At 38.9% G+C, this 24,761-nt stretch overlaps 1 protein-coding gene across 2 annotated transcripts in view; it reads left to right on the forward strand.

Moving 5' to 3' along the window:
• Positions 1–20,361, forward strand: part of LOC127837223 (uncharacterized) — a 29,685-nt gene extending 9,324 nt beyond the window's left edge. Inside the window, exons 2-7 of one of the 2 annotated variants that reach the window (XM_052364149.1) lie at positions 1,486–2,109; positions 2,391–2,491; positions 3,088–3,262; positions 4,129–4,211; positions 4,505–6,264; positions 19,849–20,360. In XM_052364149.1, coding sequence (XP_052220109.1) covers positions 1,486–2,109; positions 2,391–2,491; positions 3,088–3,262; positions 4,129–4,211; positions 4,505–4,875 — 1,354 coding nt within the window. In that variant the 3' untranslated portion in view covers positions 4,876–6,264; positions 19,849–20,360. Of the gene's footprint in view, positions 1–1,485; positions 2,110–2,390; positions 2,492–3,087; positions 3,263–4,128; positions 4,212–4,504; positions 6,265–19,848 lie in introns of both variants that reach the window. The other variant, XM_052364150.1, reaches the window with a different exon arrangement.
• Positions 20,362–24,761: the final 4,400 nt, after the last annotated feature.

Below are 24,761 nucleotides of genomic sequence, written 5' to 3' on the forward strand. Positions count from 1 at the left end.
TTGTATGATTATAAAGAGTTATATCAAATTTAGTATTTCCCTAATCAGTGGACTTTTCGTGTGAAAAAAAGGCTAATGAATTTATTTTCCCAATTTCATGAAAATGATGATAAAATTCCCAATTCCAAAGCCATGGGCTATCTTCCCAAAAAGTGGAGAAAAAACCCTGATTAAAGCCCATGCTTTCCATAAGGTGAATGACGTCATTTTGTACATGGGTCTAATTTGTGCATGCTTTCTTGAACAATAAGGCTTGGCAATGGTCATGGAATAATGTTTTGTGTTAAACCAATGAATAACATATGGATATAACACATAATTCAATATGGTAAGTAAATAGTGTGTTTTGAGATTGCCAAATTATGCTAATGCATCCATATACATGCATGAATAACTTGACAATTTATATCGCGTGCCAGATATATCATGGTCGCGATCTTTGGATCCCTTCAACCGCGATATATATTGGGAGTTGCAGTGTAGCTATTAGTTTTTTAAATATCGCAATGTTGGTGTGGTCTTGTGCTATGGAGGGTATCCGGAGTACCTGGAGGAAACCCCTCCTGTCCCAATGTTGACCACCATCCAAACTCATATGCTGCCACGAATGTGTACTGAACTCGGGTCGCCTAGGTGAGCACTGAGCAGCGCATGTACCAATAGCTGATTTGTTTATAAACAAAAGAAAAAGGGCATACATGAATACCACAATCATAGCTGAGCAGTGAGAATACTGCCAAGAGTATAGGAAATAGAAAGAGTAAAACTTAATTAGTGTCATTATTGAACATGTAGTGTTAATAAGACTGAAAGTTTTTTATTGTTTGTTTTTTTTACTTTACTGTATTAAGGATATTTCTAGTTTGCAATCTTCTTCTATTGAAAATAAAGGAATGCTTACTTTACTTAAAGGCTTACTTTTATTTTAGTCAATTGACTTTTTGTATTTATCTTATAAAGTAGGACTCATTTTGAGGCTGTTTGTGTCAACACTTTTTTCAAAAAGATATTTATTTTTTGTACACTTATGTACATACACATAAATCTGTATACTGGTGTAGTTCCAAAAGCATAATTTTATAAAAATGTTGTTTGTTTGTGTCTTTCTTTGTTTGTCTTTTTTTTTTAAATTTGAAGACCATATTATTAATTAGAAATGTATGTTTTAAATATATTTTATTAGATAGTTTGTAATGATAAAGGATATGTCTCCATCTGAGCCTTATTAAAATAGAATTTATAATAATAATTACAATAATAATAATAATAATTATTATTATTTTGTTGTAACATTAAGGGACCAATAACTGAATAAACAAATGGGTTATATAATATTTTTGCTAGTCAAAAAATGCATTTAATTTGATAAAGAAACATGTGTCTGAAGATGTTGTGCATGTTTATATGTTTATTATAAGTATTTATAAAAATACATAGGTTTTTTGCTTTTGTTGACCTATTTCAATTGGTATTTAATTGTTTCAGTTACCCGCACCGGCCAAGCCAGCCTGTCTGGAGACCTGTCTCAAACTGGACTGCTCCCTTTAGCTACAGACCTAACCCCTTTAAGTGGGTCAACCCTAGTCTGAGGTCCCGCTCTGACCAGTACAAGGCTGACCTTCAGCCTGTCAGGTCTGAGCCAAGACCAAGGCCTAGTTATTCTGCCACTTATAGTGGTAGGCCTGCAGATAGAGCCAGTAATATGGAGACATCCAGGTCTGCAGCCCCAGCATGCCTTCAGCAGACTGACATACCTGAGAGGTTAAGTGAGTCTCTTAGATACAGAGAGACATCAAAGGCCTCAAGGTCTAAGGACCGATCTCCTCCTCCCAAGAGATTCAGGGGAGATTTCATTGTGCTGGATGAGTACAGCAGTGAAAGTGATACCTCCCTGGCAACCAGCTCTGGCAGTGGATCTTCGCTAGCAAGCAGCTGTCGCTCTGGGAGTAACACATCACTGAGTGAGATTTCCTCAAGCAGTAGCACTGTCCTGTACAGCACTGGAAGTGAATCATCCCTAGATGATGAAAGTGATTGCACTGTGGCTGAACTAGTTGTGGAGGCAGGGGGCCATGGGCCCAAAGAGACACCAGAGCTGTGGGGAACTTAGTAAGTTTCTGTTTTTATATTGAGAACTCTTTCAGTCATTCAAAGTACATATTCACTCTATACAATTTTTGCCTGTTTTTAAGAAACATTTAGCACTTGCAGAATACATTATTTGGGCTTCAAACTCTGTTATGATGTCTGGTTGTTTTGATAGCTATGTTCACTACCATTGTCAGATGTACCATGTTTTTTCTCTTAACATTTCATTATCTGCGACTAACATTTCTATTCATTTAACATTCTTTTATTCACTCTCTGTATCCCCTGTCTTCCCTTCTTAGTCTGAGTGATGATATGGAAAGACAGCTTGAGTCCTGGGCTTCAGAGAAACCTGAAGACTTTGTTCCTGTGACCCCAAAACTCAGGGGAAACAGTGACAAAGGTAGATGTCACTGTGATATAAGTTGTTAATGATGTAATTGGCTTGTAATGGTGTTAAGTCTTTTTCGTAAAAATACAAAAGTCATCCAGGCAGTGTTTATCTTTCAAGTTCCACGTTAGCATACATCGATTCATTTCAATTATTAGAACTACCTTGACTGCGCTAAACTGTCTTTGGTAATCCCATTGTTAATCCTTTGCATGCTGGGAAATTTGTCTAAAATTTTCTAAAATTTGCAATTTCTTCGATTTTTTTCAAAGAATACTATAATAATAGCAAAGGCCTTTAAAATTCGGTTCCAGCACTGAAAGAGTTAACTTCACACTGAATACTTACATTTAGTCATCCATACAAGACATTTACAGGCTTGAACTTGAGTATTTATTTGAAACAAGATACACTCCATAACTGCCTTTCATGCCAGGCCATCTCAATATTTCTAATGTTGTGAACTCATATGTAACACTGACTATTCAGGGACTTTATCTTAGAATGTTTTTATGTACATTAATAAATAACTTTATTTAAGTTTAACTTTTTCTCCAGAGATTAACAACTTTTCAGGTTAAACCTCATATTTTGTTATTCTTTTCCAGGTCTTGGACAGGTCACCCTGAGCCTAATCAAGAAGCCCCAGCCTGTTTCCATGGTTACAGCTGACATACTGTCCACTCCAGTGGTCACTCCCAAACCAAGTTTAAGTGTTCAAGTGAAACTTGCACAGTTGGAGAACCATGTCCCAGCTGAACTGCCAGAGCTTTGGGGATGCTAGTAAGTGGTCTTTACGGTTACTTATTTTATGAAGGCTACCATTATCAGAATCATATAATTTACTCCAATTAGATATGCTTCTTGTTTTACTGTGATAAATTCCAGGATACAGGTTAAAATCAGGGCCCTCAATCCATATAAGGGGAAGCGGGTTGCTGGGGAATTTTTGTGGCGTTTCCCTTTTTGGGGGATTTTTTACTTACTCTCTCATTATTACATTTGTACATGTTTGCACTATATTCATTTCTTTTTTCATAATTTAGTATGTTTGACAAGATTAAATTGAAATAGAATTGAGATTTAATAATCATGAGACACATCTATCTATAAAAAAAAAAAAAAAAATTTTTATAGAAAGATTTCAGAGGGAATTTTTCCCCCAAAAAGGGGAAAAAAGAAATTCGGCCGCAGATTTGATAGATTGAGGGCCCTGTAAAATGCATCTGCAATATAATCATGGGTTTATGGTTGTAGATCAAATGATAACCTACCCTTTCAGTGTGAGTTCTTATATAATTTACAGAATTAACCCCCAGGTATATGTGATATGAATCAAATGACCCCCCCCCCTTTCATTGTGTCTGCTGCTGTATTATTCATGATTATCTCCCTTCTATATATCAAATAAATCAAATAATATTTCTTCCCTCTATGTGTATCTGCTCTTTAATATTTGATGATTATCTCCCTTACATATATGATTAAAATCCAAGTATTGCCTTCTTTTAGTTTTTGGGGTCCTATACGTTCATAATTTCTTCCTTGTAAATGTGCTATAAATCAAATTATTCCCTCCCTTTTCAATATTTTAATTATTATCTTCCATGTATATATGATGTGTATCCAATCATTGCCTCCCCCTTCAGTGTGAGTGCTGCAATGCAGAGGCAGATGGACCAGTGGGAGAGAGAGGCTAGTAGCCTGAACATCAAGACTCCATCCAGCATTAGTAAGAATTCATAGTAAATCATTCCATTACATGGTTGATATAACAACCAAAAATAACTTTTATTGTGAAATCTGTGTGAATTAAACAATGACCAAAGTTTCTGAAGCAAAAAAACACACAAGTGTGCAAGCCAGATATTTTTAAAGGGAGATGTCCACAACTTATTCTTTAAAATACTAAAAAAACTATCAATCTTTATTAAATATTTAGTTTTTGCCAGACATATATTTTACTTTTTTATCAACCTTAACTAAAATATGGATCTGTATTAATATGAAAATTGCATGTTTTAGGTCAGAGTCCTTTGCGAAAACCTGGGTCTGCATCTAATCCATTGCTGCAGTCCAGTGTGGCTGCTAAGCAGCAAGTCAATTGGTGTGCTCCCAAACACTGCCTCCAGTCTAGTGTGGTTGCTAGGCCAGTTGTCATGCCAACTCAGCCTGTACTGCAGTCAGCTGTGGTTGCCTGGGCTACCCCTGTCCAGAGGATCATACCTGGCCCTTCACCGGCTGCTAGATGGGGCCCCAGCTCTTACTCACAATCCTCTGTGAGTTGTTCATTTGCTAGGAAACGGCCACTGGAGGAGTATGAGAATGAGGCTGCTCCCTCAGCCAAGATTCACATTAACAAGAACCACCCAAGGTTCAGACACTTGTTCCAGTAAACAAGTATGGGTGGAGGATAAGTATGGTTTTTATTATTTACAAAAAAAGAAAAATGAAGCATATGCTTCACCAAAAAAAGTACAAAAAATAAAAATGAAGCAACGCTTCGCCAAAAAAAGTACAAAAAAAAACAACAACACAAAAATACCAAAAAAAGATGTAACGTAGGTTTTGTAGTGTAGTTATACTATTAACACAAGATGTAGCCTAGGTTTTGTAGTGTAGTTATCCTATTAAATCTGTATTAGAGAGTAGTTTACTGTTTTTTTATGTTCCTTCTTTGTTTAACCATGCACAGAATGTTCATGGTTAGCTATTGGGATACCGTGATTTCTGTTTGTTGTTGCATCAATGTGGCTGTCTTTTGTTTTCTGTCTTTTTATCATAAACTACCAAATTTGATATAAATTTAGAAGGAAGTTGCTCCAGTAACAATTGTTAAAAGAGTTTCAATAAACTTCATATAATGGTCACAAGAGCTACAATAGATTTTCAAGGAAACAAATCTCCCCTTTAACTACAAGGTTTAGAGGTTTGATATTATGTTTGTTATATTGTACTTTGGTTATTAATGAAGTTTTTTTAAGCATTAGCTTGGGGTAAAAACGAACCAGTGTAACTCAAAAAAGTATTGTTTCTGCTCAATGACTTAAATTTGATAGAAATTGTGCTCAAATTTTGGTGCAGGTAGTTCACATGTATACATAGCTTCCTATTTCACCTGTGACCTATTAGGTATAGCTCAAGGTCTGAAAATATATTCTGTTTCTGCTCAATAGCTTGATTTTTATGGAGATATTGTTCCGATATCTTGTATGTTGTTTGTTGGTCTGTTACATGTAGACCTGGCTAAGGATTGCATTTGGGACAATTTGGATAAAGGCCAAGGTCACTGTTTATTAAAATAAAAACAACTGTTGCCCGCTAAATAACTTAAGTTTGTTTGAAGTGTTTTTGAAATATAATACTCAACTAAAATTATAAATTTGAAATAACAGTATCCTCTTTGGGATTTAGATGTAAAAAGGCAATCAATTCACATGTTCTTATTTTATGTATGCTAATGCAATGTGTTTTTGTTTGCTTATTATTCATGAAGATCATTCTGAAGATCACAGTTTCTATTTCTATAATATTTTTACAATAACGAATGTAAGTCGAATTTACTCAGAGTGATGGCCACTATTTTGATATTTGGCAATGAGGCTTTACAATTCTATAAGATGTTTTATTTAAAAAAATACAACATAAAAATTGAAAAGAAGACATTTTCTTCCCAAGCCGAGATCTATTTCAGTTTTTATGTGAGCTGAGTAACTTCCATCCAGGCCATCCAGTAAAGCCTCCTAATGCTGCCAAGCTTGACAAGGACGCCAGCTCCAGTAGCAGTGAGTACTTAGTCAAGCTTGAAGGTCCCAAGCCCTTGGATAAGCAGAGGGGGAGGACATATGCTTTTAGATGACATCCACAATGGAACTTTGTTAAGTATGTTGCATGTTTGTAGATGTGAAGATTTTTCCCCTAAGCCTGTGATTAACCATGTTTTGCCAGTTAGAAATTCCAACACATCGCTAACTTTGTTATAATTCATATGTTCATACCATGAGCGGGCTGAGTTTTTGTGGTGGTGTTTTTGTCCATCTTGAAGTGTGCTTAAACTGTTCATTCAAACAACATTTAATGTTATATTACACTTTTTCAAAATGGGTTCCATATACAAAGTTTTTTCAAACGTTTGGGTCAACTAATTCATATCCAAATAATTTATATTTATTATGCCCCCCTTCGAAGAAGAGGGGGTATATTGTTTTGCACATGTCGGTTGGTTCGTCTGTCCGTCCGTCCACCAGATGGTTTCCAGAACGCGTAGGCCTAGGATCATGAAACTTCATAGGTACATTGATCATCATCATTACTCTCCAGCATTAGCCATGGGACAATATAAGCATTACACGCCGTTTTGACCTTAACTGTAACCTTTCAGTAGACCAACGAAATTGCAGTTTAAAAAAAGAATTTCGCTTTGGAGGTGTCAATGCTTCGCCTGGATAATTGCGATTTGATACACCAAGCCATTCCATCCACCTGTCTGAGTGCTTAAAAAGACATGTAAGAGACTAGAGATACTTTTACTCTGAAAGTCGTTTAAATTCTCAATTTTAAAGTATACGCATGCACAACGAAATTCCATTTATATGGATGACGCAATTTCGACAACAAACCCGAAGTCTCTATAGTACGAGTTGTATCATTGGTAAAAAATATCCTCATGAAACCGTGAGGGATCCAATGAAATTACTGGATTTGACCCACCCTAAATCGGTGAAAAGAGCTCATAATGTCCAACGGTCGACAAATGGAGAGTAACGGAATGGGTCGAACGTGGGTATCCTACGATGATTGATCATGTCTGGCAGATGACCCCTATTGATTTTCAGGTCACTAGGTCAAAGGTCAAGGTCACAGTGACTGGAAATAGTAAAATGGTTTCCGGATGATAACTCAAGAATGCTTACGCCTAGGATCATGAAACTTCATAGGTACATTGATCATGACCGGCAGATGACCCCTATTGATTTTCAGGTCACTAGGTCAAAGGTCAAGGTCACAGTGACTCGAAACAGAAAAATGGTTTCCGGATGATAACTCAAGAATGATAACGCTTAGCATCATGAAACTTCATAGGAACATTGATCATGACTGGCAAATGACCCCTTTTGATTATCAGATCACTAGGTCAAAGGTCAAGGTCACAGTGACTCGAAACAGTAAAATGGTTTCCGGACGATAACTCATAAATGCTTATGGCTAGGATCATGAAACTTCATAGGTACATGGATCATGACTGGCAGCTAACCCCTATTAATTTTCAGGTCACTAGGTCAAAGGTCAAGTTCACAGTGACACGAAACAGTAAGATGGTTTCCTGATGATAACTCAAGAATAATTTGGCCTAGGATCATGAAACTTAATAGGTACATCGATCATGACTGGCAGATAACCCCTATTGATTTTCAGGTCACCAGGTCAAAGAACAAGGTCACAGTGACAAAAAACTCATTCATACAATGGCTACCACTACAACTGACAGCCCATATGGGGGGCATGCATGTTTTACAAACAGCCCTTGTTAGATTGGATCCTGTAATGGAATTGTACAAAGTGTTTTCAGATTGTGCCCTTGCTATTAAAACTTGCCGTGCCTGTGGGTCACTTGGTTAATATTGTCATTGATAGCAAAAATAATTATCCAAAAATTGTTATCACAAAAGGTCTCAATTACCATGCAGTTATCACAGTATGACTCCATCACCATGCAGTCATCACAAAAGGACTCCATCACAAGGAAGTCATCACAATATGACTCCATCACTATGCAGTCATTAGAATAGGAACTCATCAGCATGCAGTCATCACACCAGGACTTCATCACCATGCAGTTATCACAACATGATTTCATCGCCATGCAGTAAAAACAAAAAAAACTTGATCACTGTGCAGTCATCACAACAGTACTCCATCACCATGCAGTCATCACAGTAGGACTCCATCAGAAAACAGTCATCACAATAGGACTCCATTACCATGCATTCATCACAACAGGAAGCCATGACAATGCAGTCATCACAATAGGACTCCTTTACCATGCAGTCATCAAAATGGGCATTCATTACCATACAGTCATCATGATGGGACTACATAACCATGCAGTCATCACAACTGGACTCCATTACCATACAGTCAGCAAAATAGGACTTCATCACTCTACAGTCATTACATTAGGACAGTCCAACTCCATTACCATGCAGTCATCACAACAGAGGTCCATCACCATGCAGTCATCATAACAGAACTTCATCACCATGCAGTCATCACAATGGAATTCCTACATCATGCAGTCATCATACAAGGACTCCATCACCACGCAGTCCCACAATAGGACTCCATCACCATGCAGTCACCATAAGAGGACTTTATTACCATACAGTCATCACAACTGCACTCCATCACAGGACTTTTACCCAATGCAGTTATGAAACCAGGACTCCATTACCATGCAGTATTCATAAAAGGAGTCCAACACCATGCAGTCATAACAATATGACTCCATCACATTGCTGTCATCACTTTGACGTCAACACAATGGTACTACATCACCATCCAATCATCACAACATAACTTCATCACCATGCAGTCATTACAATAGGACTCCTTCTCCATGCATTCTTTGAATAAGACTCCATTACCTTGTAGTCAACACAACAGGACTCAATCACCATGAAATAATCACAAAAGCACTCCATTTCTTGGCTGTCTACACATCAGGACTATGTAGTCATGGAGTCCCCACAAAAGAACTCAATCACCATGCAGTAATCACAACAGGACTCCATCAACATGCAGTCATCTCTATAGGACTCCATCACCATGCAGTTTTCTCAATAAGAATTTGTCGCCATGCAGTCATCTCAATAGGACTTTGTTGCCATGCAGTCATCACAACAGGACTCGATCACCATGCAGTCATCACAATGGGACTCCATCACCACGCAGTCCTCACAACAGGACTCCATTACCATGCAGTCATTACAACTGGACACCATAACCATGCAGTCATGACAACAGGACCCATTCACAATGAAGTCATTACCATAGTACTCCATCACCATGCAGTCATCATAACAGGACTCCATCATCCTTCAGTCATCTAGTAGGACTATATTACCATGCAGTCATCACAACATGACTCAATCACCATGCAGTGATCACAATAGGACTTTATCACCATGCAATCATCTGATAGGACTCAGAGATCATGCAGTCAACACAACCGGGCGCGATCACCTTGCAATAATCACAAAAGCACTCCATTTCCTGGCAGTCAACACAACAGGACTTTGTCACCATGCAGTAATCACAACAGGACTCCTTTACCATGCAGCAATCACTACAGGACTCAATCACCATGCAGTTATCACAATAGGACTCCCTTACCATACAGCAATCACTACAGGACTCCATCACCATGCAGTCATAAAAATAGGACCCCATCACCTTGCTGTCATCACAATAGGTTCCCATCAACTTGCAATCAGCACAATAGGGTCACATCACCATGCAGTCATAACAATAGGACTCAATCTATTATCACATTGCTGTCATCCCAATAGGTTCCCATCGACTTGCAGTCGACACAATGGTACTACATCACCATTTCGTAACATTATTTCATCACCATGCAGTCATTGCAATCTAGGACTCCTTCACCATGCAGTCATCTAATAGGACTCCATTACCTTGTAGTCAACACAAAAGGACTAAATCACCATGCAATAATCACAAAAGCACTCCATTTCCTGGCAGTCAGCACAACAGGGCTTGATACCATGCAGTCCCCACAAGGGACTCCATCACCATGCAGAAATCACAACAGGACTCCATCATCATGCAGTCATCACAATAGGACTCCATCACTATGCAGTCATCTCAAAAGGACTTCGTCCCCATGCAGTCATCTCAATAGGACTTTGTCGCAATGCAGTCAATTATAACAGGACAACATCACCATGCAGTCATCACAATGGGAATCCATCAGCATGAAGTCATAACAACATGACTCAATCACCATGAAAACTTTGTCACCATGAACTCCTCACAACAGAACTCCATCACCATGCAGTAATCAGAATAGTACTCCATCACCATGCAGTAATCCAAACAAGACTCCATCACTATGCAGTACTTGCAATAGGATTCCATCACAACGCATAAAACACAATCTCTGTCAACATGCAGTTATCACAATAGGACTCCCTTACCATGCAGCAATCACTACAGGACTCCATCACCATGCAGTTATCACAATAGACTCCTGTACCATGCAGCAATCACTACATGACTCCATCACCATGCAGTTATCACAATAGACTCCTGTACCATGCAGCAATCACTACAGGACTCCATCACCATGCAGTTATCACAATAGGACTCCCTTACCGTTCAGCAATCACTACAGGACTCCATCACCATGCAGTCATCACAATAGGACTCCCTTACCGTTCAGCAATCACTACAGGACTCCATCACCATGCAGTTATCACAATAGGACTCCCTTACCGTTCAGCAATCACTACAGGACTCCATCACCATGCAGTTATCACAATAGACTCCTGTACCATGCAGCAATCACTACAAGACTCCATCACCATGCAGTTATCACAATAGGACTCCCTTACCGTTCAGTAATCACTATAGGACTCCATCACCATGCAGTCATCACAAAGGACTCCATCACCATGTAGTCTTTACAATATGGCTCAATCACCATGCAGTGATCACAATAGGACTCCATCACCATGCATTCATCACAATAGGTCACCATTACCATGCAGTCATAAGAAAAGGACTCCATAACAATGCATTCATCACAATATTCCTTTACCATGCATTCAACAGAACTGGACGATATCACCATGCAGTCTTCAGAACAGGACTTCATCCTCATGCAGTCATCACAAGAGGATTACATCACCATGCAGTCATCACAAAAGGACTCCATCACCCTGCAGTCAGCACAATAGATTTCCATCACCATACAACCATGACAATATGGCTTTATCATCATGCAGTTGCTACAATAGGTCTTCATTTCCATGCAATCAGCGGAAATGGACGCTATCACCATGCAGTCATCAGAGCAGGACATCATCATCATGCAGTCATCACAATATGATTCCATCCCCATGCAGACATCCTAACAGGACATGACTCAATCACCATGCAGTGATCACATTAGGACTCCATCACCATGCAGTGATCACAATAGGACTCCATCACCATGCAGTCATCCGATAGAAGTCAGTAACCATGCAGTCAACACAACTGGGCGCAATCACCTTGCAATAATCACAAAAGCACTCCATTTCCTGGCAGTCAACACAACAGGACTTTGTCACCATGCAGTAATCACAACAGGACTCCCTTACCATGCAGCAATTACTACAGGACTCAATCACCATGCAGTTATCACAATAGAACTCTCTTACCATGCAGCAATAACTACAGGACTCCATCACCATGCAGTCATAAAAATAGGACCATATCACCTTGCTGTCATCACAATAGGTTCCCTTCAACTTGCAGTCAACACAATAGGGTCACATCACCATGCAGTCATAACAATAGGACTCAATCTTTTATCACCTTGCTGTCATCCCAATAGGTTCCCATCGACTTGCAGTCGACACAATGGTACTACATCACCATTTCGTAACATTATTTCATCACCATGCAGTCATTGCAATCTAGAACTTCTTCACCATGCAGTCATCTAATAGGACTCCATTACCTTGTAGTCAACACAAAAGGACTAAATCACCATGCAATAATCACAAAAGCACTCCATTTCCTGGCAGTCAACACAACAGGGCTTGATACCATTAGGGCTGTAACGATACATTCGAATATTCGAATTACTCGAATACGGCTGTGGACGAATCGTATTCGTTATTCGCCACCTATTTGACGAATACAAGCAACGTGGTTTCGAGTTTGAAAGTTTAATCATGTTATCTTACCTTACAAATGAAGGTTCATACAATAAACCCCTATATTTAAATGTTCTTCTCCTTATTCCGGCATTTTTCATCATGTAAACCCCACCCACTATGTGACACAGTGAGATTATCAACAGAAATGGCGGCCACCGGTTGAATATTTATGACATTGAATTGAAAAATCTTTCGATGGTTGTTTAATGTTTATTTCGGTAAATACGAGTGGTTTGATGCTCAAACATACACACAACGGATTAGCAGATGGAATTTCTTTTTTGTTTATCTTTACGACAATGATTTTGCAAATATCATCTACATCACCCATCTGGCATTGCATATTAAAAATGTGAATGGGTACTGTAACTAATGTGTCAACTGTTGACTCTTAATTGTTCTACTCAAGGATTTTATTGGTACTAGTCATGTTTTCTCAAAAGTTTGAAAACTGTGTTCAAAGTTTAATCAGTTCTAGTCTAGTGTTTTTTTATTTCAAAGTGTTATATTTCATATTTTCAGTATGCAATGATACTCAATTAATCAAATGGACAAATACTCATAGTTTCATACTATATAATGTCATGTCAAGTTGTCAGTATTACTTTTGTTCATTGATATGCACATTCGTGAATAAATATTCGTATTCGCCACCCTTTATTCGTGATACGTATCGTATTCGTCACCTAGTGTATTCGTTACAGCCTTAGATACCATGCAGTACCCGCAAGGGACTCCATCACCATGCAGTAATCACAACAGGACTCCATCACCATGCAGTCATCACAATAGGACTCCATCACTATGCAGTCATCTCAAAAGGACTTTGTCCCCATGCAGTCATCTCAATAGGACTTTGTCGCAATGCAGTCAATTATAACAGGACAACATCACCATGCAGTCATCACAATGGGAATCCATCAGCATGAAGTCATCACAACATGACTCAATCACCATGAAAACTTTGTCACTATAAACTCCTCACAACAGAACTCCATCACCATGCAGTAATCAGAATAGTACTCTATCGCCATGCAGTAATCCCAACAAGACTCCATCACTATGCAGTCCTTGCAATAGGATTCCATCACAACGCATAAAACACAATCTCTGTCAACATGCAGTTATCACAATAGGACCCCCTTACCATGCAGCAATCACTACATGACTCCATCACCATGCAGTTATCACAATAGACTCCTGTATCCTCGAGCATCCTAACATCGTGGTAATAACGAAAGTCGGCCTCGCGCGACGTAAACTGTCATGAGATCTTGGCGGTTCAACACTTAAATATTACATCGGTTATCGGTTAATGTTACTACGGTTGATTAAACAAAACACATGCAGCAAAATATTACATAATCTACCTTTTCATTGCATACCCATTGCTCAGCGTCTCGGTCCCTGTGTATCCTAAGTTCGTGGTAAACCTTCCAGGTTAAAATTGATCAACTTCCGGTTTCAAAATGGTTTTTTTGCATTAGGCCAATCAAAACAATTGTTACTGTAACTAATTAACTTTCATTTAGCTGAGAATTTTTTATGTAGGATTAACAAGTTCTTACTTTTGAACACTGAAAATAACAAAAACACTATCTACGTATGTCTAATTAAAACAGAACTTATTCCTCGGAACCAGCAATGGCCGGATGCAGTAAAAGGGATCCCCAATCCTTACATAATATAATTAGCTGCGTTTACATAAAGTAACAATACAACTCAAATTCAACGAAAATTTCGTACAATATTTCGTAAAATAAAGCTTAACAATTAAAAATCATTGTTCCTTATGGTCATTGTCGAAATTTCAACGCCAGATGTGGTCTGGTAGACTAGATGTTTGTGGATACAAAATGCTCGTTTTTAATTATGGTTTTAACATGGTACCATTTTAGTGTTTATGTGTCGTATCAATAGATATAATCGCAGGAAATTAATATGGAATTTATTGTGGTCACAAATAAATAAAAACGAGCATTTTGCATCTACCAAAAATCTAGTAATCATACCACATCTAGCGTTGAAATTGTGGCTATTGCTATAAGGAACACTGATTGTTTAGGTGTTAACTTTATGTGACGAAATACTTTACGAAATTTTCGTTGATTTTGAGCGTTTAAATAGAGACTTTTAACTCAGTGCTATTTTATTGCAGATCATTAATAAAATGTAGAAAACAGCGCTAAAATATCAAGTCACTTACACCGAAAAATAAAAAATGCTTGGCCTAAAATTTAAATACTCATTTGCATACGCGGCCCCGGAAAGGTCACGTCGTCTTCTCTGTAAACGAAAAAAAATGGGGGCAACACTTTGGGGCGTTATATCGGTCATTTTTCACGTGCTATGAACATGGAATAGTAAAATATCATTTTTTAGAAAGGTGGAAATACATTTATTCTTATTTACCTGTTTGAATCGCATTTTCGTTGAATTTCTTTTCGGACGCTGTGTAAACAAACCGCTGTCACTTTTGACATAAGTCGCACGCGGAAAAGTAACGCACGCGACGAGAGGTCACGAGAATAATGGATACCACGATGTTAGAACTCCCACGATGTTGGGATACTCGACGATACCATGCAGCAATCACTACTGGACTCCGTCACCATGCAGTTATCACAATAGACTCCTGTACCATGCAGCAATCACTACATGACTCCATCACCATGCAGTTATCACAATAGACTCCTGTACCATGCAGCAATCACTACTGGACTCCATCACCATGCAGTTATCACAATACTCTTCTGTACCATGCAGCAATCACTACATGACTCCATCACCATGCAGTTATCACAATAGACTCCTGTACCATGCAGCAATCACTACTGGACTCCATCACCATGCAGTTATCACAATAGACTCCTGTACCATGCAGCAATCACTACAGGACTCCATCACCATGCAGTTATCACAATAGGACTCCCTTACCGTTCAGCAATCACTATAGGACTCCATCACCATGCAGTCATCACAATAGGACTCCATCACCATATAGTCATTACAATATGGCTCAATTACCATACAGTGATCACAATAGGACTCCATCACCATGCATTCATCACAATAGGTCACCATTACCATGCATTCATAATAAAAGGACTCCATAACCATGCATTCCTCACTATATTCCTTTACCATGCATTCAACAGAACTGGACGATATCACCATGCAGTCTTCAGAACAGGACTTCATCCTCATGCAGTCATCACAAGAGGATTACATCACCATGCAGTCATCACAAAAGGACTCCATCCTCATGCAGTCATCACAATAGGTCTCCATCACCATTCAGTATTCACAATAGGATTTAATCACCATGCAGTCATCTGAACAAGACTCCATCACCATTCAGTCATCAAATCAGGACTCTATCACCCTGCAGTCAGCACAATAGATTTCCATCACCATACAACCATGACAATATGGCTTTATCATCATGCAGTTGCTACAATAGGTCTTCATTTCCATGCAATCAGCGGAACTGGACGCTATCACCATGCAGTCATCAGAGCAGGACATCATCATCATGCAGTCATCACAATATGATTCCATCCCCATGCAGACATCCCAACAGGACTGCATCACCATGCAGTCACCAAAATAGGACTCCATCACTATTCAGCCATCGCAATAGGACTTCATCGCCATGGAGTCATCACAATAGGACTCAATTACCATGTAGTCATCACAATAGGACTCCATCACCATGCAGTCATCAGACCAGAACTCCATCACCATGCAGTAAACACTGGACTCCATTACCATGCTGGAAGCACTTTAGAACTCCATCACCATACAACCATGACAATAGGACTTCATCTTTATGACGTTATCACAATAGGTTTCCATTAAAATGTAGTCAACAGAACTGGAATCCATTATCATGCAGTCATCACAACAGGACTCCCATCACCATGCAGTCATCATAAAAGGACTCCATCACCATGCAGTCATCACAACTGGACTCAATTACCACACATTCCTCATAACAGAACTCCATCACCATGCAGTCATCACAACTTGACTCCATCACTGTGCAGTCATTACAAATGGACCCCATTAAACGATGCCGTCATCACAACAGGACTCCATCACCATACATCTTATAATAGAACTTAATCACCATGCAGTCATCACAACAAGACTTCCTCACCATGCAGTCATTAAAACATCACTTTATCACCAAAGAGTACATGTAAACACAATATAGAACTCCATCATCATGTAGTAATCACAAAAGAATTCTTATCTTCACGCAGTCATCACAACAAGACTTTATTACCATGCAGTCATTACAACAGGACTCCATCATCATGCAATCATCAAAATAGGACCCCATCACTATGCAGTCATCACAATAGGACTCCAATCATCATTCAATCATCCTAACATAATTTCATCACCATGCAGTCATCACAACAGGACTCCATCAACATGCATTCATCACACAAGGACTCCATCACTATGCAGTCATCACACTAGGACTCCATCAAAATGCAGTCATCACAATAGGACTCCATCACCATTCAGTTTTCACAACTACACTCCATCACCACGCAGTCATCACAACAAGACTCCATTACCATGCAGTCATTACAACAGGACTCCATCATCATGCAGTCATCAAAATACGACTCCATCACCATGCAGTCATCACACTAGGACTCCATCAAAATGCAGTCAGCACAATAGGTCTCCATCACCATGCATTCAACACAATAGACCTCCATCACCATGTAGTCATCAAAATAAGACTAAATCACAATGCACTCATCACAATAGGACTCCATTATCATGCAGTCATCACAACAGGACTTCATCACCATGCAGTCATCACAACAGGCTTTAATTACCATGCAGTAATCACAAAAAGACACCATGCAGTGGTGTCATCACAACAGAATGCCATCACCATGCATCAATAACAACTGGACTCCCATCACCATGCAGTCATCACAATATGACTCCATTAAGATTTAGTCATGACAACTGGACTTCATCACCATGAAGTCATCACAACAGGACTTCATAACCATACAGCAATCACAACAAGACTCCACCACCATGCAGTCATCACAATAGGTCGTTATCACCATGCAGTAAATGCAAAAGGTCTCCATTACCATGCAGTAATCACAATATAACTCAGTCATCATGCAGTCATCACAAAATGACTTAATCACAATGCAGTCACAACAACAGAACTCAATCACAAAAGGACTCCATCATCATGCAATCTTCTCAAGAGTACTCTATTACAATGCAGTCATCACAAAAAGGCTCCATCACCAGGCAATACTTACAATAGGACTTTTTTTATGCAGTAATAATAAAAGGACTTTGTTGCCATGCTGTTCTCACAACAGGACTCCATCATCATTCAGTCATCACAACTTGAACTTATCATCATTCAGTCATTACAAAATACTTTATCACCATGCAGTCTAAACAACAGGACTCCATCACCATGCTCTAATCATAACAGAACTCCATAACCACTCAGTCATCAAAATAGGAATCCATCACCATGCAGTCATCTTAACAGGTCTTCATTATCATTCAATGCTCACAACAAGACTCCATCACCAGGCAGTCTTCACAAAAGGACTCCATCACTATGTAGTCATCATTACAGGATTGCCATGCAGCCATCACAATAAGACTTCATCGCCCTTCTGTAAGCACAAAAGAACTCCTTCACCATGTAGTCATCTCAACTGGACGCTTTCCTATGAAGTCATCACAACAGAACTCCACCACCATACCATCATCACAACAGAAATTCATCACCATGCATTCATCACTACAGAACCCCATTACCATGTATTTGTCACAAAAGATCTCCATGGCTATGCAGAAATAACAACAGGACTCCATCGCCATTCAGTCATCACAATTGGATTTCCTTACCATGCAGCAATCACTTCAGGACTCCATTACCATGCTGTCATTACAAAAGGACTTCATCACCATGAAGTCATCTCGCCATGACTTCCTCTCCATGCAATTATCACAATGGTATCCATCACCAATCAGTCATCAAAACAGGACTATCAAAATGCAGTAATCACATTATGACTTCATCACCATGCAGTCATATCAACAGGACTACATAACCATACAATCATCACAATAGGACAACATTACCATGCTGTCATCACAACAAGGACTCCAACAACATGCAGTTATCACAACAGAATTCCATGACCATACCGCCATCACAACAGAAGTCCATAACAACTCGGTCATCAAAACTGGACTCCATCACCATGCAGTCATCTGAACAGTACTTCAGTATCATGCAATGCTCATAACAGGACTGCATCAGCATGCAGTCATCATAATGGGACTCCATTGCCATGCAGTCATCACAACAGGACTATATCACCTTGCAGTCATTACATCAGGTCTTCATCACTGTACTTTTAAGATTAAAAGAACCTCATAACCTTGCTATCTTCACAGCAGGACTTCATCACCATGCACTCCTCACAACAGGACTATTAAGATGCAATCATGACAAAAAGACTCCATCAATAAAAAGTCAGTTCGAAATCACCATTCAGTTACCACAATGAAACGCCATCACCAATCAGTCTTTAAAACAGGACTCTATCACCATGCAGTCATCAGAATATGACTCCAACACCATGCAGTCATAACAAAATGACTCCATCACTATGCAGCCATCACAACAGAACTCCATCAACATGCAGTCATGACAAAATGACTCCATCACTATGCAGCCATCACAACAGAACTCCATCAACATGCAGTCATAACAACTGGATTTCATTACCATGCTATCATCTGAACTGGACCCTATCACAATGCAGTCATCACTAATGGACTCCATCACCATGCAGTCATCACAAAAGGACTCCATCATCATCAACTGGATTTCATTACCATGCTGTCATCTGAACTGGACCCCATCACCATGCAGTCATCACAATAAGACTCCACCATCATGCTATCATCACATCAGGACTCCCATTCAACTTACATTGAAGTCATCATTACAGGACTCCATCACCATTAAGTTATCATTGAAGGACTCCATTACCATGCAGTTTACACAACAGGACTTTATCACCATGCAGCCATGACAATTAGACTACATCACTATGCAGTGATCACATCTGGACTTCATAATCATATAGTCATCACAACAGGACATCATCACCATGCAGTCACCTTACCAGGACTCCATCAATATGCAGTCGTCACAAAAGGACTCCATTACCATGCAGTCATCACAACAGTTCTTCATCACCACAGTCATCACAACAGGACTCCATCACTATGCAGTCATTACAAAAGGACTCAATCACCATGCACAATCACAACAGTTATTCATCACCATGCAGTAATCACAATTTTTTGTCTATCACTATGTTTTCATCACAATAGAACTCTATCACCATGAAGTAATCACGACTGGACTCCATCAACATGCAGTCATCTCATCAGAACTTCATCACCATGCAGTCATCACAACAGGACTCGTTCTGATGCAGACATGACAACAGGTCTCCAACCCCATGCAGGAATCACAAGAAGAACCATCTTGGCCCTGTTTTGTTTATTAATTTGCATTATTTATTATCTATGTATTGTTAGCTCATCTATTTTTTGAAGAAAAAAAAATGAGCTATTGTCATCACCTTGGCGTCGGCGTCCGGTTAAGTTTTGCGTTTAGGTCCACTTTTCTCAGAAAGTATCAATGCTATTGCATTCAAACTTGGTACACTTACTTACTATCATGAGGGGACTGGGCAGGCAAAGTTAGATAACTCTGGCGTGCATTTTGACTGAATTATGTGCCCTTTTTATACTCAGAAAATTGAAAATTTTGGTTAAGTTTTGCGTTTAGGTCCACTTTTTTCAGAAAGTATCAATGCTATTGCATTCAAACTTGGTACACTTCCTTACTATCATAAAAGACTGGGCAGGCAAAGTTAGATAACTCTGGCGTGCATTTTGACAGAATTATGTGCCCTTTTTATTCTTAGAAAATTGAAAATTTTGGTTAAGTTTTGTGTTTAGGTCCATTTTATTCCTTAAGTATCAAAGCTATTGCTTTCATACTTGCAACACTTACACACTATCATAAGGGGACTGTGCAGGCAAAGTAATGTAACTCTGACTGGCATTTTGACAGAATTATGTGCCCTTTTTATACTTAGAAAATTGAAAATTTGGTTATGTTTTGTGTTTAGGTCCACTTTATTCCTACAGTATCAAAGCTATTGCTTTCATACTTGCAACACTTATTAACTATCGTAAGGGGACTGTGCAGGCAAAGTTATGTAACTCTGACTGGCATTTGGACGGAATTATGGGCCCTTTATACTTAGAAAATTGAAAGTTTGGTTAAGTTTTGTGTTTTGGTCCACTTTACCCCTAAAGTATCATAGATATTGCTTTCATACTTGGAACACTCGCAAACTATCATAAGGTTACAGTAAAAGGACAAGTTGCATAACTCTGGACGTCATTTTTACGGAATTATGGCCCTCTTTTGACTTAGTAGCTTTGAATATATGGTTAAATTTTGTGTTTCGATCCACTTTACTTTTCAAGTATCAAGGCTATTGCTTTCAAACTTCAAAAACTTTCATGCTATCATGAGGTTACTGTACCTGGCAAGTTGAATTTTACCTTGACCTTTGAATGACCTTGACTCTCAAGGTCAAATTATTAAATTTTGCTAAGATTGCCATAACTTCTTTATTTATGATTAGATTTGATTGATACTTGGACAAAACTACTCTTACCTGACATACCACAATAGACTCCACCCAAACCATCGCCCGTGCCTCCCCCCTTCCCCCCCCCCCCACGAATCCCCCCCTATTTTTAGCTCACCTGAGCGATAGCTCGGGGTGAGCTATTGTGATCACTCAGCGTCCGGCATCCGTCCGTCCGTCCGTCTGTCTGTAAACAATTTGTAAACATCTTCTTCTACTAAACCATTGAGCCAATTTCAACTAAATTTCATGTGGAGCATCCCTAGGTCATGGGAAAAAGAATTGTTAAAAAAAATTTGATCACATAACCAAGATGGCCGCCATGACCATATATGGTAAAAACCTTAAAAAATCTTCTTGTCAGAAACCGCTCATCAGATTTTCAAAAAATTTCACAGGGATGACCTTTGAAGGCTCCCCTGAAAAAGTTGTTCAAAGAAATTTGATTCGTCAAAAAACATGGCCGCAGGAGCTCGATGAACTTTGCATGTTTATTCGTTTTTGCCTATTTTGTGAAAACTTTCAAAAATCTTCCACATTTTTTGTCCGATCCTTTCCAAATTTGCACAGTGTCTTTATATCAATGAGGACACGAACCCTACAAAAAATGAGCATTATTGGTCCATGAAGTACAGAATTACCTCCCCTTGAATTGAGAAAATGGTGTTTATGCAATAAAGTCCAAATTTTTCATCCAATTCTTTCCAAACTTGTAAGGATTTAGCATGGTTCAAACAAGGGAAACAACTACGGTTTACGCATGTTCTTTTTATTACAGATTTGCCTCCCTTTAATTCATTCAAAATCTCATTTTACAGCAGAGATTCCAAATCTGACCTGTAAATGAGCCCCATATTTACTGCCAGTGCTAGGTTACCTTTTCCCATTTGATCATTCTTAAGTATTGGTCTTGTAATGCTGCTACTGCTTCTGCTACTGCTACTGCTACTACTACTACTACTACTACTACTACTACTACTACTACTACTACTTCTACTACTACTACTACTACTACTACTGCTTATACTACTACTACTACCACTACTACTACTACTACTACTACTACTACTACTACTACTACTACTACTACTACTACTACTACTACTACTACTACTTCTACTACTACTACTAGTACTACTACTACTAGTACTACTACAACTACCACCACCACCACCACCACCACCACCACCACTACTGCCACTACTACTACTACTTCTTTTACCACTACTACTACTACTACTACGACTACTACGACCACTACGACGACGACTACTACGACGACTACGACCACGGCGACTACTACGACGACGACGACTACGACGACGGCGACTACGACGACTACTACGCTACTACGACGACGACTACTACTACGACGACAACTACTATTACGACTACTACTACTACTACTACTACTACTACTACTACGACACCACCACCACCACCACCACTACTGCCACTACTACTACTACTTTTACCACTACTACTACTACTACTACTACTACTACTACTACCACTACTACTACTACTACTACTACTACTACCACTTATACTACTCCTACAGTTACTACTACTACTACTTCTACTACTACTACTACTACTACTTCTACTACTACTACTACTACTACTACTACTACTACTACTACTACAACTACTATTACTACTACTACTACTACTACTACTACTACTACTACTACTACTACTACTACTACTACTACACCACCACCACCACCATTCACAGTGACAAAAAATGTATTCACACAATGGCTGCTACTACAACTTATAGCCCATATAGGGGGGCATGCATGTTTTACAAACAGCCCTTGTTTCTATGGGATTTTAACCACAACTGTTCATGTTTATCTCCGACACATATTTTTAGGTCACCTGTCATGAAGTGACACGGTGAGCTTATGTGATCGTGTGATGTCCGGCGTCCGTTGTGCGTGCCTGCGTGTGTACGTGCGTCCGTCCGTCAACAATTTGTTTGTGTAGACAGTAGAGGTCACAGTTTGCATCCAAACATCGATGAAATTTGGTCAAAATGTTTATCTTGATGAAATCCGGTTTGGGATTGTATTTGGGTCATCTGGGGTCAAAAACAAGGTCACTAGGTCAAATAATAGAACAACCTTCTGTAGACAATAGAGGTCACAGTTTTCATCCAATCTTTATGAAATTTGGTCAGAATGTTTATCTTGATGAAATCTGGGTTGGGATTTTATTTGGGTCATCTGGGGTCAAAAACTAGGTCACTAGGTCAAATAATAGAAAAACCTTGTGTAGACATTAGAGATCACAGTTTTCATCCAACCTTTATGAAAATTGGTCAGAATTCTTGATGAAATCTGGGTGGGATTGTATTTGGGTCATCTGGGGTAAAAATCTAGGTCAAATAAATAGAAAAACCTTGTGTTGACAATAGATGTCACAGTTTTCATCCAATATTTATGAACTGTGGTCAGAATGTTTATCTTGATGAAATCTGGATTGGGATTGTATTTGGGTCATCTAGAGTCAGGAACTAGGTCACTAGGTCAAATCATAGAAAAACATTGTGTAGACAATAGAGGTCATAGTTTTCATCTGATCTTAATGAGTCAGGTGAGCGATTCAGGGCCATTATGGCCCTCTTGTTTTTGTTTTTTTAAGATCATCTCACAAATGACCACCACACCCTCACACTATACCCCCCCCCACCCCACCCCCTCCCCAATTTTTTTTTAAACGGTTAAAAAACAAAACTATTTATTTTGATTATTTTATATTTGAAATACCGTCCAACCATTACACCCAAGAATCCCCCCCACCCCCCCTCCCCCAACCGAATCCCCCCCTAATTTTTTTTTTTTTTTTTTTAAGATTATCTGACAAATTACCACCACACCCTCACACTATACCCCCCCCACCTAACCCCCCCCCCATTTTTTTTTGAAACGGTTAAAAAACACAAATATTTATTTTTATTATTTTATGTTTGAAATACCGTCCACCCATCGCACCCAAGAATCCCCACCCCCACCCCCCCCCACCCCCCACCCCCCGATTTTTTTTTTTCATTTTTTTCGCATTTTTGGAAGATAATGTAATAAATGTCCACACCCCCACACAATGCACCCCTCTTCACTCCAACCCTCCCTCCTTTGTGATTGAAAATGAGAGTCCCTTCACCTTTAAAAAGAAAATAGATGAGCGGTCTGCACCCGCAAGGCGGTGCTTTTGTTTTTACACTTGTTTTCTGCATTATTACTTACTTTAGAAAAGGAAATAATAATACTATTAAGCAAATAATACTTTAAAGTTTGTGTGAAGAGGTGTTGAAAAGTTTAAATTTAATTAAAACTCTTAATATGAAATAACAGTATCCTGTGTGGGACTTTGAAATTAAAAAGCAAAAATTTCATATTTTTTATTTTAAGTATGCTTATGAAATAAGTTTTTTTTGCTTATTAATCATGAAGAACATGCTGAAGATCACAGTTTCTATTACTGTTATATTCTTCAAATAACCAATGTTAGTCAAATTGACTCAGAGAGATGGCCAATATTTTGATTTTGGGAAATGAGGCTTTACAA

This window comes from Dreissena polymorpha, chromosome 7 (assembly GCF_020536995.1).
Source record: "Dreissena polymorpha isolate Duluth1 chromosome 7, UMN_Dpol_1.0, whole genome shotgun sequence".
Lineage (NCBI taxonomy): Eukaryota > Metazoa > Mollusca > Bivalvia > Myida > Dreissenidae > Dreissena > Dreissena polymorpha.